Below are 17,011 nucleotides of genomic sequence, written 5' to 3'. Positions count from 1 at the left end.
CCCCACATCTCTGCATACCGAAATGACGTACGTGTATAATCTTTCGAGACATGCAAGACTATACATGGCTCCATAAACTATCCGTTGCTGTGTTGCAACATTTACATACAACATTCTTCATTCCAAGAACTCTGAATTCTTGTAGAGAGACGACAAATTTGGGAATTTTTTACTTGGAATCAGTCTAAAAATTTTTACACATTTTATAAAGTCTGTAAAATACAATATCTGATTCTACATTCTTTCTACAACTACAATGGTAAATGGTAAATTTCATCAACTACAGATCAGATCTTTTGCATTTGTCAGATATTGTAGAAAAAATGGGAGTACGGTGAGAGAGTACATCAGCTATTCATAGACTTCAAGAAAGCCTATGATTCAGTTAGGAGGGAAGTATTGTCCAATATTCTGATAGAATTTTGGATACCCATGAAACTGGTTAGGTTGATTAAAATGTGTTTAAACGAAACGTATAGTAAAGTCCGCGTAAGTAAGCATTTGTTTGATAAATTTTCTATCCAGAATGGTCTAAAACAAGGAGATGCTTTATCGCCACTCCTTTTCAACTTTGCTTTAGAATATGCCATTAGGGAGGTCCAGGGAAACCAGGTGGGACTTCAGTTAAACAGGACACATCAGCTGTTGGCTTATGCCAATGATGTGAATCTACTGGGTGATAATGTAGATACCATAAAGAAAAAAAAACAAAATTTAATTGACGCAAGTAAAGAGGTTGGTCTAGAAGTAAACACGGAGAAAATGAAGTATATGTTGCTGTCTTGTCACCAAAATGCAGGGCAAAATCATGATGCAAAGATCGGAAAGAGATCTTTTGAAAATGTGGCACAGTTCAAATATTTGGGAACAATGATAACAGATCAAAACCTGATTCAGGAGGAAATTAAGAGGAGGTTGAACTTGGGTAATGCTTGCTACCATTCAGTCCAGAACCTTTTGTCTTCTCATCTGCAGTCCAAAAACATAAAAATTAGAATATACGAAACTATAATTTTGCTTGTGGTTATGTATGCATGTGAAACTTGGTCTCTGACATTACGGGAGGAACATAGACTGAGGGTGTGAGAACAGGGTGTTGAAGAGAATATTCGGACTGAAGAGGGATGAAGTGACAGGAGGTTGCAGAAAACTGCACAGTGAAGAGAGCTTCATAACTTGTACTCTTCTCCAAGTATAATTAGAATGATCAAGTCAAGGAGGATGAGGTGGGCAGGGCATGTAGCACGAATGGGGAGATGAATGTATATAGGATATTGGTGGGAAAGCAAGAAGGAAACAGACCTCTGGGAAGACCAAGGCGTAGCTGGGTGGGCAATATTAAAATGTATCTTAGAGAGATAGGATGGGATGGTGTGGATTGGGTTGATCTGGCTAAGGATAGGGACCAGTGGAGGGCTCTTGTGAACACGGTAATGAACCTTTGGGCTCCATAAAATGCTGGGGAATTCTTGAGTAGCTGCATAATTGGCGGCTCCTCCAGAAGGGCTCAGCTCCATGAGTAAGTAAGCAAGCACGCCTGTTTGAAACATGTTCTGTAAAATATTCCAAGATAAAGTAATATCAAGAATCATTTTTTTTTTATTATTATTAAATTTGCTGAGTAAGGGGTGGAGTCCAACTGGGTCCACTTGGCGCCGCGGCCACTGAGTGGCCTATTGTAGCCTGCCCTGGGTGATTATGATGATGGAGAATTTGGTGGAATGAAGATTGGTAGAGGAAACCGAAGTGCTCGGAGAAAACCTGCCCCAGCGCCAGTTTGTCCACCACAAATCCCACTTGACCAGACCCGGGACTGAACCCAGGCCAACGCGGTAAAAAGCCAGGGACTAACCGCTTGAGCTATGGCACAGCCTAAAATCAGTTGTTACTATGAACACCACAAGTTTCAAGTGAAGGCGGAGTGTACAGTGTAGATTATTGCATGTGAGCATTATATGGTCTTTATGGTGTATAAATATTAAACATGTGTTACATATAGTCTTTGGGGAGCTGGGGTAATGTAGTGGGTATAGCACCTGGTCAAGGGCTGGATGACCAGGGTGTCGGAGTTTGAGTCCTGTTATAGTTAAGAATTTTCTCCTCTCCACATTGTCCAGACCAGCTCTGTGGTTCACCCAATCTCCTAACCAATGGGTACCTGGGTTGGGGCTCTTTCCCTGGGTGTAAAGTGGCCAGGGCATGAAGCTGACCACTCACCTCCAGCTAGTGCCAAGGTCAAGAAAATGTGGATCAATACATCCACTCCCTGAGTGCCTTCATGGCATAGTGCCTAATTAATTATGCACAGGTACAACTTTACCTTTTTAGCAAACATATAGTCTTTTGAGTTTTCTATACTAGCAGTATCCACCTAAATTATTTTATCTTGATAAAATACAATTGCAAAATTATTCTAGCCAAAATTTAATTTCGTTAGAAGTTCATGAGGAATGCTGTGCAAGCTGTAAAACATGAAACCCACTTCCAACCTAATTTATTTCCTGAATAGGTGGAAATGCTCAGGAATGAAATTGCTTCTTTATACCAGAAAAGTGCAAGAACAGAATATGGAACTGCAGGGTCCTGAAAAGGGGAGAATGTTATATATTCCAGAAAAAATGGTTTAAAGAATTCTTCAGCTCTTCAGTTGGAAAGCTATGTGGTGGCCAGTTGAGGCCTCAGGGTGGAAAAAAATTTCACAAATACACTTTCATCAAAACTGCAAACAGCACTCCTGCCTAACTCTTCATCTTCACAGTGTGGCTGGGATTTTTCAAAATCTATAAACATTAATGTTCGATTAGTAGTAAATTTCAGAACAGTAAATGATAAGATTGAAAGGGGAGATGAGAGGTATGTCATATGGAAATGCTTAAATATTCATATAAATTTATGGTGAACTATGTTTTGCACTCTTCTATTGAAATAATGTATATGTCTGGAAAGAATTTTATTATCTTATGCATTTTGGCTACTTGTGCACAATGATAGATATCTGTAAACATTAATGTGTATTTACATATATAGTTGCATATTTACCATGTGACTGAGATTGTTTTCTTTTTGCACCACATGGACATTAAATATTTAAAATTTGCAAAGATTTATTGATTTTCAATCCAGTCTAGGCATTTGACTCTATACACTTGCAGATTAATGAAATAGGTGGTGCTAAGTATTTAGTATTTTCAGGGGAGGATTTTATTTTATTTTTTTTATAAATTCTTTTTTGTTCCCAGTGGCTTATAAATTCAGATATTTAATGTTGTATATTGACAGATATCTGAAGAGTGTGTTTCCTAAGGTGGAAGAAACCCTACTTTTGGATATTCTCTCAAATTCTGACAATAATGTCCAGAAAGCAACAGAAAAGTTAATTGCTATGGGGTTTGAGAAGCGGGATACTCCTCCTCCAAGACTTACAACACGAAAGAATGAAGAACAGCAGAAAGTGATGCAGGAACATCGGCCAGCATTGCCAACTCCACCTCCTCGTATGAAGAGTCTTGAAGAGAAGCAGAAGAGTAAGTAAGAAAAGTATTTTCGTATGTAATTTGCACAGTGCTGGCCACGGTAGCCGAGCAGTCTGAGGCATGTACTGTCTTCGTTCGCTTGGAAACCGGGATCGTGGGTTCGAATCCCACCTAGGGCATGGATGTTTAGTTTGTATGTGTGCGTTTTTCTGTGTTTGTGTACAGGTAGAGGCCTTGCAACGAGCTGATCACCCACCCAAGGAGTCCTACCGAACGTGTAAGATCTAGAAAACCGAAGTGAACGGAGAAGTTCATGGAGGTAGGCCTAGGCCCACTGGGGCTGTAGTGCCAAGGAAAAAAAATGCACAGTAATTACAGTTGAATTTTAATAATCCCAAGGCAATAAACTTGGCATGAAATTACCTACATTTAAGATTTTCCTCAGGTTAGTGTTAAAAACCACTGGTTCCCATATAAACCTTAAGTAAGGGTTTCATTGTATTATGAACATTGATTCATTCACTGTTGTTGTAGGAGGTGAAATACACGATGTCTTAGTGAGTGAAAATAGAAGAAAGAGCATGGGATCATTTACATCATTTCTTTTATTGCATTAATGTTACAGTGAAAATTTAGTGTTTATATAACTATTAAATATGGCATCTGAGTGTAGAAATTGTGTAAATTGAGATTTTGTCTTACGGATCTGCTATGTCAAACCATTTTTGCTACTAGAGCAATGTATGAATGGACCTTCAGATGTTTTACGAGTCTGTAGTAGCTGCAGACAGTTTTTTTTTTATTGCTAGTGGGGTGGGACTAAGTCCCTGTACTGTGGCCACTTTGGCCTATTGTACCAGCCCCAGATGATAGGTGAGGGTGATTGTGGAGCAATTGGTGGAATGAAGATTGGCAGGGGAAACCGAAGTACTTGGAGAAAACCTGCCCCAGCGCCACTTTGTCCACCACAAATCCCACTTGACCAGACCCGGGGTCGAACCTGGGCTGCCGCGCTGGAAAGCCAGCAACCAACCGCAGCTGCAGACAATTACTACATATGGAAGCAGCTTCTGGTGCACTTTTTTCAACATGCTGTCAGTCATGTTACTATAATCAAGTGCCTAATATATCAGCACGCCTAGGTAACTCACACAGGTCATGTAGCTGTCATGCAGGCAGTGAATGCATTAACTTAACCTTTAATGTACGGACTTTTAAATTGCCGGCATCCCTCTGCGGCTGATATTTAAATCGCCCTAATTAATTAACATTGCAAACTTTCAGGAAAAAATCCATATTTTACGTTCTATGCAACATAGAAATACAAACAAAAAACAACCTGAAAGACAATAAAATTTTCTACATATACACAAAAGAGCAATTTTTAAAAACGAAAATTAACTGTGATTATTTTGTCATGAATTGCAAAATATAATCTTTACTATATATGTTATAAAATTCCAAAGGACTTACCCATTGTTTTTTCTTCAACCTTGAATTATGGTGATATTGTAAATATAATCACACTATGTACAATAATATTTTGTTCAGACTGGACATGAGTTTGAACTGTGTCACTTCACAGTTTATGATACACTCTGACGCGCAGTCCACCTCTCGCAAAGCGACATCACACTTTTTATAATAGAAGAGCATGCTCCTGCTCTTCTTATTTAGCGAAACACACAACATCTTTGTTTCCCTTTGGTTGGCCAGTGATGTGAATGTTTCACCGCAGTCAACTCAGTTGGGCCCCCTGATAACTTTGTCCTTCCCCCGAGAAACGCCACTGACGGTGATATTGGGCTTGTGCAATTGAAGAATCATCTTGGGGGAGGGAGGTTTCTAGCAAAATGGAATGTTATGCCGTGGTGACAGGGGGCGTGGAGGTGTCCCGCCACTGCCACCAAGGTGTCGTCCTGCCACCATCTTGTTAAGTCTTAGGGACGGGCTCAGGTAAATTTACAATCACTGACGTATCTGCCGCCTTGGCTTGAGTTTGCAGTTCTCCTGGAGGATTCGGAGGGAGGCTGGAGTCGGCAGGGAAGACGATAACACTTGAGGGAATGCTAGGTTCAGTTAACATCACAGCACATTTCTATCCTACTCTATTCACCTATGTCACTATATACATAATATATGAAGGGGAACCCAAAAATAACCGGAAACGACCTGTTGCACGCGCATGCTTTGTAGTTACGAGTTGTGCTGCTAGGTGGTGCTAGCTGGGGGTCTCCCGCGACTGTTAGTGAGCTGGCGTCAGTCTGAGTTAAGTGGTTTGTCTATGGTGCTCTGTTGTGTGCGTTCCTGTTTCAACCCTTTGGCGATTAGTGAGATGGCCGACCAGAAGGAACAAAGAGTGTGCGTGAAATTTTGCTTTCTGTTAGGGAAAACTGCACTTCACTCTTCAAGTCGCAGCAAACATTCATGCGGTTTTCTCTTTGGTCATCTCCGAGCAAGCGAGGAACAAATTTTGCAGACACCCGTCTCATGTGCAAACCTTCGGTTAAAATTCGCTGGACCGTGCTCCATGAGATGTTCGTTTCCTCAGAAAGTTGGTCAGTGGTCTTTCGACGATCTTCATCAATTTCACGCACACTCTTTGTTCCTTCTGGTCGGCCATCTCACTAATCGCCAAAGGGTTGAAACAGGAACGCACACAACAGAGCACCACAGACAAACCACTTAACTCAGACTGACGCCAGCTCACTAACAGTCGCGGGAGACCCCCAGCTAACACCACCTAGCAGTACAACTCGTAACTACAAAGCATGCGTGCGCAACAGGTCGTTTCCGGTTATTTTTGGGTCCCCCCTCGTATACACAAATTGCCGACGTTTGTTGGTTCGCATTATGCGTGGGTTATTATCCTGTAGCACACACATTAGTTCTACTCCTGTCACCCTGCTCTTGGGTATCCTATCCCTCTATCTCTCTTTCTCAGTAAACCTAGTCCATCTAGTCTTCACTTTCTCTCCCTGGGGTTCGCACTTTAATATTATCACACTTAATGTTCATGGCTATATGAAGTAAGTCTACTTACGTGAGCTGAGAAGACAGGCCGCCATCACCAACCAACAACTACTCATTGCCATCACTCTCTCGGCGATAGCCTATGGCTGAACTCTGTATCAATTAATAATATTAAATTTTTTTGATTGATCCCTCTAGAGTTTATGTACCCTCTTTTTGCTGACTCGCTGGGTTCCGGGGGTGTATTCACCCACCCATCCTGACGTGATTTTGGGTCGGTGTGGCCCACTCATTGGCTGTTTATCAAAAGGGGGTTGGTTCTTTCAGGTCTCCCGCCCTTTCGACTCGGCGTTTTCCTCATGCCATAGTGTTTATGACCCACTTCATATAGCTTCTTCCTCAATGTCAGCGTTATTACGCTGTCGCGCTAACATTCTGATTACTAAGCTATAGCCTGTTACACTTCTTTGCAAACCCAAGCTTCCTGGTACGTTTCATCATTTCTATTTCTTAATCTTAAAGTCTAGATACACTTATTCCAAATTTACCCCAAAAAAACATGTCTACTTGGACATAGCCCTTGGGGCATAACATCGAATAAATTATGTTGATTGACGAAGTTACACTCTCATCTGTTGGTAATACTCGCAAAATAGTGATGCAAAGTAATTATAATGCTAGTCGAAAAGAGTGCCAGTCCGACACACGCTGAAAGTCGCAGTGGCGAAGATGCCTTTTACTCACAAAGTAATACTGGCTCAGTGGGTTTATACATCTTCCAAGACCCAAAATAAAAATGATATATAAAGAAATATATGAGTCTGACACTGACTTCCTAACTGATAAAGAAATATTAGACAATCCAACACTGACTTCCTAACTGATAATTTGCCACCGAAAACCAATCCGTGAATGTGTCAGACTTCCTTGAAGGCTCTGGAAGCACTCATGGAAGCACCGATAAATATTTCCTCATCAGTTCTTGAAACAAAGCTGGGCTATATTTGGCTGACCACATCATAAACAGTCATATCTAAACGTAAATAGTATCGAAACCAGGACTGAGATAAACGATTTCTTTGTTCAGAGCTAAGGAATGAACCACTGACATTACCTCACATAGGTTTGTTTTGGTTTCAAACCCAAGGTCAAACTGTCAGCACTCCCAAAGGTTGCGTGTGTCCTGCGTCACATATACGTGTCAGTCGGCCAACTCTGGTTGCTGCTTGCGACATATATATATGTGCCATTCGGAGGTTAAAGGTTAATGTATCCGCACGCCTAGGTAACTCACACAGGTCATGTAGCTGTCATGCAGGCAGTGAATGCATTAACTTAATGTATCAGCATGCCTAGGTAGCTCACACAGGTCATGTAGCTCTCATGCAGGCAGTGAATGCATTAACTGATAAATTCTAATCACCATGATGATATATGTTAACTGTATGCAATAATAAGAACATTGTAGCAATGCAGCCAAACTTTATGAAGTAATGGGTGATTAGCAGTCATTTGTACTGAGAAGTCCCAGTTCGTATATTCACTTGAGAGTAGCTGTCCTGACAGGTTCTCCAAATTTTCTTCAGTTTTCCTTGCAGATGCTAGAATATTATTTTGAAGTAAACCACGGCCATTGCGTTTCTCACCCTTTCTAATTTGTTATTCACAATTATCCTATTATAATGGATTTGATCAATGCATTGCCAGGCAACAGCTCTGTAAACATGGGTCAACACACAGCAATAAAGGAAGCTGTGTTTTGTGTAGATCCAACTGACACCCCAGTAGACTGGCTGGATAGCAGTTACGTGATATTTGTTTAATATAGGTCCATGTCTGTTCTGTGGCTGTATAAGTAAGAGTGACAGAATACAGGTAATAGTAGCGGCAGAAGCACGCAAACAAGCAAGCATTAAGCCTGAGGAGTACAGAAGGGTAGAAGTCAGCCTGTGAAGACTTAACATGTGATTTGAAGACTTACGTGAGCTATAATGCAGTGGTATTGGGAATGTGTAATTTAGGGACACTTAAGAGTTCCTGTGTTGTAAATCCATGGAGATTAGTGGAAATAGACTAAGATTAATGTGGAGTGATTGTAAATTGTGCAAATCAGCAGTTGTGTAAGAATTATTTGTAGTTAAGACATGTAGGTTGTTAATAGTCCAATTACCAGTCCGAACCCTGTCTTTAGTCACTGTGACACGTGACAGTATGATGGGAGGGTGTCGACTGGATTAGTGATTTCTACATTTTTTATGATAAACGAGCGAAATGAACGCTCCTTTAATCTAGAAAGAATATAGAATCAGATATTCTAATTTACAGATTTTAATATTTGTAAAAAATTTTTACACTGATTCCAGAAAAAAAATTCCCAAAATTCATATATTTTTGCACCATGAGTTCCAGCAGTGTAATACATTTTCTGCACCATGCATTTTAGCAGTGTAAGTCCTTCGTGGCGACCTCACATACAATGCTATCTCTTGTTGAAGCTTATTTATCGTATGGGACATGTCGGTATGCAGGACTGTGGGCGTCTGAAATCGCTCGCTGTGTAATATCTGTTAGAAAGACACAGGAGTACATTCTCGGAATATGGTGTTGCCAGATCAGTCATTCGTTCATTCATTGCAGTCAAACCATTGTGTTTGTAACGATTTTGAAACATTGCAATATAAGGTTAGCTACCCATGACATCATCTAGCATGTTTGAAGCAGATATTGAGTTCAGCCAAGACGTGAATGAGATTTTTCTATGTGTGGGCGCGAGGTTATGATTTATGGCTTCTGGTCATGGTCTAAGCGCAGAGAGATTTTGTGCCGGCAGTAAACCATTCACTGCTAGAGAGCTGTATAGTTCACCATGGCCACANCTGTACTTTGCGGGGATTATCCATCTGCTGGTGGAAGAGACGAATAGGTACTATCACCAGTACCTAGACAGACTTGAAGACGGACCATCTCCGCGGCCTGACGTAACTGAATCCGAGATGTTTCTGTTTCTAGGAATAATAATTCAAATGGGACATGACATTAGAGACACACTAAAGGACTACTGGTCGACTGGTGAACAATTTGCCACGCCTTTCTACTCTAACACAATGAAATGCGACTGTTTTCTTCACATTCTTCGTTTTCTACATTTTGCAGACAACGGTACAGAAACTGACAGGAATGCCGACAGTTATGACCGACTATGGAAAATTCGGACCATCTTCGACACACTCAATGACGCATATCAAAAATATTATAACCCTTCCGAACATTTAGCCATAGACGAAATAATAGTTAAATTCAAGGGAAGGGTGGTTTTTAGACAGTACATTCCTAAGAAGCACAAACGTTTTGGAATCAAAATCTTCAGAATTTGTGACGTCGCTGGGTATAACTATGACATAAAGATTTACTTAGGAAAAGACAGGAAATGTTGCTAGATTACATTAGATCATGCAGGAAGGAAGGCTGTCTCCTTATAAAGGTGGTGACCAAAAATCATATAAATAGAACAACAATTTATATTTTTAATTTAATTAAAAAAAAAACTTACACGCGTGGAATCCGCGACATCATATGATGACGTTCGTCCGATAAAGGTTAATTGTACTACCATTTAATGTTGTAGAACCTTATCAACAAACTGAAATTTGATGATCTTTATTTCATTATTTTCTCTTCATGAGGACCTGTCTGATTTGATTCAATTGTGGGAAATTTGAATATTATTTTTATATCAGAACTCTCCTTTTCATAAGATTTGGTTAATTCCTTGAATGTAGCAGCATTTTGATCTCTTATTATAGTAACGAATAAGATAATGTTGCTTAAGTTTGCAGTTTTTCAATTTGTGAAATCATAGTGTGATATTCAGAAGACAATGACAAGAAAATTGCTTGCAGTGACTGTGCAAGGCACTGTCTATTCAGAACCTGCACACCACTGAGCTAAATAACCATGCACTTGTCTAATCATGGCCCCATTCCAGTCAAGTGACTGGTAGTGGGTTGGCAGGTGAGTAGCATTATGGATAAGAGCTTCAGTGTATGAATTAAATGAGTATTATTCATTGTTTAAGAGAATGTGCATGAAATATAGTGATGCCTGAATTCTTAGTTCATGTCATCTTCACAGTTGTTATTACATTGTCATCGTTTCAGTGAAAGCAAGGCTACAAGAGAAATACCAAGACATTCCAGAGCGTGTGATAACCATAGCATTAGAGAGTGTTGATTTTAATGAGGAACGAGCATGCCAGATATTGAATATAATGGTACAAGAGGAAGAAAAGAATAAAGCAAGTGAACCAGCATCTGTAAGAGAAAGGTAAATGTGAAGTAAATTTAGTTAATTTTAAATGTGTATCATATCTGTATACTTCGGAAAGACATTACAGGTATCCCTCATTTTATGCACAGTCAATTTATGCTGCAACGTCATGTTGTGAAATATACAGGGCCTGAGATTCTGGTAACAGTATTTAAAACAATAAAAATTAAATATAGCTGTGTTTGCATGTCTGTACTAGCATGAATGTGTAATGTTTGATAAAACAGTTTTATTTTTACAGCTTGTCATCTACAGTTGTAACCACACTCTGATTTATGTGGTAGGTATGTTCTTGGAAAATGCTGTGTAATGTTAAAGCTGCACAAATCTGAAATCTTAATTTTACCTGCACATAGACATAAACATTCCTAAGTGTATGTTTTTAGAACTTGAATTGCTGATCATCTCTGTTTATTTAAAAGTGAAAGAAACAGTATAACAACATAGCAAAAATATTTAAAAATATGGGTATTGTATTATTAATAGCTAGTTTATGTGAAAATATACTATTTATTTACTGCATTGGTACCCTCAGAATGCTATTGAATGTCATGTCATGGGCTTAAATTAAGAAAGTTGGGGGTGTATGGATGCTCATTGGAAACAGCTGTAATGGACAACACTCACATCATTACAGGAAGCTGTAATCAGTACTTAAGGTGGGTTCCATGGTTAACCCACAAGGTGGATAATCCACCCAAAGATAATCAAACAGTTCACACTGCTAGAAGATTCGTGATCCCCTAGTCCTGAGTGACAAGGCTTAAGATGTTGCTGATGGCCTTGGCCCTTGGAAACTTTTATGTGACTGTGAATTTGTATGGGGTGTTCATACTTTCAGCAGATTTATCTTTCTAATGAAATGTGTTGATAAACTGATCATCTGTGAAGAAAATAATGGTGTTAAAATACTGGCTGTGTAGAATCTGAAGAATTTGTGATGTCTTGTAGCCAGCCAGATGAAGCCCATCCAACTCCACAGCCAACTGTAGAGCTTGATGCAGTTCAGGGGCCATCACCAGTACACAGACCAACAACCAGGAAGGCTCCTGAAAAAGCAGATAAAGGCCAACACCGAAGACCAAAAGGAAAGAAGGACATTCCCAAGTAAGAATAAGGAAGTGTAAATGGTAGTATCAGTGTCTTCCATTTACTGGCCATGTCTCACATTATTGCAGCAACTCATGTATGCTCTCCAACCGGCTGAGCATTGCTTTCCTTTAATATTAATACTGTGGCTTGTCGAGCTATAATATGGCTGCCAGCCATGTGGTACCTGAAGGTTTTAAGTCCCCTGTTCTTGGACAGTAAACTGTTACTCTTGAATTAGAGTATGTGTATGTATGTATGTGTATGCACCAGATTTCTCTTTGTTTTTAGTTTCTTATCTTTTGATAAGTCTTGAATGTAATATGACTCTATTTTCATAGAGCATACATTTTACTTTGATAAGAGAGAGTAAGTATTGATCTTCCCCCAAATGCAGTGGACTTGTCCACTATTATTAAATTTGGCTGCATCATATGCAGGCCTTTTTTCTTATATTAATGAAGGTAATTGAATTTGGGTACATTTATGAATATAATTAATACCATGATGATTGACACCACCAGGATTAATTTATCTTATAGAGTTTCTCGTGGTACAAGTACTACTGAAGACAAGGAGTACAAATCACCATATCTGATGAAGGTCTGTGGGCCAAACAGAGATCTGTATAAGGGACCAAATGATGAGCTGTTACTGTAAGTAATGTTTAACCAAATGTAGCTTGCATGATATTTTTCTGCATGTGCATGCCTCAAATGGGAATAAAATTGGCAATATAAAGGGTAGTTTTTATGGGGAAGTGGTACATTCACGAACTTGAGCACCCACCAGTAAGAACTGTATTAATTTTAAATTACAATAAAAAGTCTGCGGGTGCCAGCAAAAAATAAACTGAAAAAGCAACAATTTTAAATCACATGCCTGACAACTTGGTCGGTCGGTCGGTCGGTCTCCCCATGCACTTAGACCTGTCTTGGTTCATTGTGCTTCCCTCTATGATTTTCTACCAGTCTCTATATCCTACCGGTACTGGTGCTTACCATCAGCCCTGCTCAGCCAGCGAGATCGGCCTCTACTAGCTGAGTGGTATCTATAATTTTTCCCCCATCTACCAGAGGTATTAGAGACTACTGTTGGGCGGGAAACGTTTGTAATTTTGCTCAGTGGCCTCCTTTGGAGACATGAGGTTCTTTTACGTGCCGTAAAGCTACGACACGAGACCCACAGCTTAAAGTTCCTCCCGGAGGACTTGTTCCCTGAATTTTTCCGCCCGTAAAAATTTGACGACCTCTGCCGGGTATTTGAACCCGTGTACTACGAGTCATGAGGTGGGAACGTTACCTCTAGACTACGGAGGCTGCTTTGCCTGACAGCTTAATGGGAACAATTACAACTTTAGTGAAATATTAACTGAGGTGATATTGGCTTAGCACAAAGAAGCAACCTAAAACAAAGTAAGAATGATACTTTTCTGATGACATTGTAAATAACAGAAAGTTATGTAAGATTTGAGGCTTTCACGGCGGTGACTATGAAGAAAGCAGTCTTCTGGGATTTGGCACCGTGTATATGTGGTGTTAACCGACGTTTCGGAGGAACGTATCGCCCCCATCTTCAGGGTAGAAGAAAAAGTATAAGAAATCTGCAAGCGACAACACCGTGAGAAACGGTAGAAAGTTAATTGTATTTTATTTAGATGTCAAAATTAAGGTTCTGTACAGTTTCATCACAGACCTCATCACAATGAAGCCTTTAATTTTCACATGACCTTTTTATCTAAAGGTGGAATTGTGTTAATGATTTAAATTGCCTGTTCAGTTATGCTTTAGCAAAAAGAGTTTTCAGCAGAAAAGAAGGGATGGCTGAAAAGATAAAGGTAATTTATAGCTGAAAAGTGTACAGAAGCAACAGATTATTGACAGTTTTATTACAGTTTTTGCAGCAGGTGGATATGTTAAATCTGTTTTTGGGTTGTTACACTATGTTGTGGGTGATGTTACTGATGTTTCGGAGGCATGTACTGCGTCCATCTTTAGTGTCAAAGTGAGTAGATTGATGAGTCCCTGTGTATACGTATAGCATTCTGTTTTGAAAAGGATTGTGGAAATGGGGAATAGAGCGGGATTGGTGCCATTTCTGGGCCAGTAGGAACAGTAGGCCAGAAAAGTTGTGCTTATTTCCCATAAAAGGGTTGGTGATGTATTGAACCTTACTACGCTTTTGTCTCTTTTGTTCCAGGGCTGATTATGTTACTTGGAATGGACCAAATATTGATCTCTTGGGAAATGGAGGGAGAAGCTCATTAGCAAAAGGACCCAATAAATCACTGCTCCAAGGAGAACGCTCATACATAGCAAAGGGCCCCAACAGTGAGTTGAGGAAAGGGCCAATGAGAGGATTGGCAAAGGGAAGCATCTATTCTCAATTGACTGCCAGTAATGGTAGTGAATCACGTGGAAAATAGCATCATGTTTGCTGTCTTGTATAAGGACGATGCATGGTAAATAAATATCATCATCCTTAAAATTACTTTGGTAACTTCTATACATAGATTTCAGAGCAAAAAAATTATTCTACAGTAATCTTTCCCAGTACATGGCTCAACACAGCTTTTTTCCTCTCTCTGGTAAAATAAGCAAATATTAGCACTTATGAAGTGTGTGTAGTGTGTATTAATTGTAGGAATCCAAAACCAAAGGGACTTAAGCATTTTAAAATTGTCATTAATATGAAGAGACATGGGCAGAGCTCACTGCTGGTAATCCTCTTTGGAGATTATGTATTGTTGTTTCTACTGCTCACCCTGCTACTGCCACAAGTATAATAGACAGTATCAGATTTGAAATGTTACACACCTGAAGGTATAGAATGAATCTACATATTATACAGGTCACTGAAGTTTATGCCTCAGTTTGACTCTGCATATTTTTTTATATTGTAGATTTTGGTTTTCTCAATATAATGATTGAGTGAAGTGGTGTGAATAATTGAAAACTTAATCCCTTATCAGAGTAAGAGTGCAGAGAAATACATTTATGAAAGAAAAACATATGTCTGTGAACTTTCCTGAAGATGGAAAAATTGTGGTTTTAAGATTGAATGGTTATGCTTGGTAGAAACTTGCAGAAAGAACAAGTTGAAATGTGCTTTTGAGAAAACATATGGATGTGATGTTTGGTGGAGTCCAGTTTGAAGTGGTAAGATTAATGTGCATGTGTTCTAACATATACCTCCTGTTTATTGGCCTCTTTCCTCCAGCTGAGGAATGAATCCATGTCTGTCGTGAGAAGAATTAATTATATATACAGGTTATGCACAAATGATCTCCACCATTTCAGAAATATGTGAGGCAGTCAGGCACAGTTCAACATCTGAACATTCAGACATTAAATAACTGCTGGTGTTTCTTTTACTACTTTGAGCTGTTCAGTATGTGCACCGTGCGTAGCTCTGCACACATCAAGTAAGTATTCCAGTTCCATCCACACATTGCAGCATTTGGGTATTTATTGATTCAGCAGCACATCTGATTCTGGTTTTGAGTTTATGTAGTGTGAAGGCATTGCACATCTCCCAAAGGAAGAAGTCAAAGGGTGTCAAGTCTGGCAGTACCTGGGAGCCAGTCTGTTGGCCAACCTTGTCCAGTTCATTTTTCAGGCAGTCTTTCCTGGAAATCTCATACATCACAATGAAAATGGGAAGTCCCCCTCAATCCATATTGGTGAAATCCAACCTAGATTTCTTGAAGTTATACTGTTAACCAATTTTATAGTATATTAAAGTACATATTACTGGTAACTGTTTGTTTCAGCTGTTTCCATTGGTGTAGTGGGCAATGTGAAAAACCCATTTACTTTGCACTATCTTTGACATGTTGGATTGCATTATGTTAATAATCTGTGTCCCAAATTGTGACAGTGTGATTGTTAACGTTTCGTAACAGGTGGAAAATAGCCTCATCACTAACACTAACTTAACCAAGAAGAGTCAGCAAATATCTTGTTGAAAATATGGCTGTGTACCTCTTCATGGATAGGTTGCATTATTTGAAACCTGTAACCTTTTATTCAAAGATGTTACCATAGTATTTTCCATATGGTTTTCTCTGGTAAATTCAGTTCATGGCTTCCATGTCTTGTTGACTTCTATGGACTTTTTAAAAGGACTGACACAATAGATCAACTGTTCTCACTCGCTCACAGATGGCCAACTGGCCAACCAGAACTTTTTCGTTTACACAAACATGTTTCACAAAACTGTTTGTACCATGCATAAATGATTAATTTAAGTTATCGACTGAGATCTGTGGTTAATAGCATCATTGCACTTGTATGATAGGTTCTGTTTCATTAAACTGTGGACATATTTCAGTATTTGGACTGATGTCGCCATTTTCTTGACTGTAGCACTCGTGGCAGTAAAATCATTGCAACTGGATGCATGTGCTGGTTGGATCTTGCTTGACTGCTTCATAATAAATTATCTAAAGGGTACAGATCATTTTGCTCACCTGGCAAGTCCTACTTATCCTCTTAATTGGTGTTTTTAAACTTGTGTGATCTCTTTGGCCTTGCAAGAACTTCATTAGGCTTTATTATATTATGAAAGTATGCTTATTCACTCTTTATGTGGGAATTTAAATGAAGGGCAAGAAATATATAAAGAAACTATATACTGACAACAAACAACTGCCACAAACTAGCAAATTAAGGCAAGGCAAGGGTTACAGTCCTGCCATCTGTGAATTACAAGTAAAAATAATATCAGGCATAATTGAAGATTAGCTGGTTAAACATATTGCCCGGTATGGACCATTGTTACAAGTCAGGAGTCTCACCTGAAATTCCCATACAATGAGTTATTCTTATTTTTTTCTGTTGGGTTGGTAACTGTACCCTTACAGATTTCAGTAGTTGTGTCCATTTTGCTGGATCCCCTACAACTGTACTTTATTGGAATTTTAATCTTTGAAGCTTCTACATATTTAATTCTCTTACTTCCAAGTCTGCTGCTACACTGGAATTGCCGAGCCATTTTGTAAAATAATATAAAATTTTCATGCCAGATATATCTGCAAGATAAGATGCAGTTTTAAAAATTTATATTGCATAGTTCTGATATTGTTTTTAGCATGTATATGAATTAAATGTGATAACAAGAGGTTCTGGGAGGAACTGATCACCTACTTC

At 39.2% G+C, this 17,011-nt stretch overlaps 1 protein-coding gene across 3 annotated transcripts in view; it reads left to right on the top strand.

Moving 5' to 3' along the window:
* Window positions 1-14,796, top strand: part of LOC111867722 — a 55,971-nt gene extending 41,175 nt beyond the window's left edge. For all 3 annotated transcript variants that reach the window (XM_023857807.2, XM_023857805.2, XM_023857808.2), the window contains 5 exons: window positions 3,280-3,524; window positions 10,604-10,769; window positions 11,724-11,879; window positions 12,404-12,517; window positions 14,061-14,796. In XM_023857807.2, the coding sequence (XP_023713575.1) occupies window positions 3,280-3,524; window positions 10,604-10,769; window positions 11,724-11,879; window positions 12,404-12,517; window positions 14,061-14,286 (907 nt within the window). In that variant the 3' untranslated portion in view covers window positions 14,287-14,796. The remainder of the gene's footprint in view (window positions 1-3,279; window positions 3,525-10,603; window positions 10,770-11,723; window positions 11,880-12,403; window positions 12,518-14,060) is intronic.
* The last annotated feature ends 2,215 nt before the right edge of the window (window positions 14,797-17,011 follow it).

This window comes from Cryptotermes secundus, unplaced genomic scaffold (assembly GCF_002891405.2).
Source record: "Cryptotermes secundus unplaced genomic scaffold, Csec_1.0 scaffold1555, whole genome shotgun sequence".
In the NCBI taxonomy this organism is placed as follows: Eukaryota; Metazoa; Arthropoda; class Insecta; order Blattodea; family Kalotermitidae; genus Cryptotermes; species Cryptotermes secundus.
This window is presented reverse-complemented; position numbering and strand designations above follow the sequence as displayed.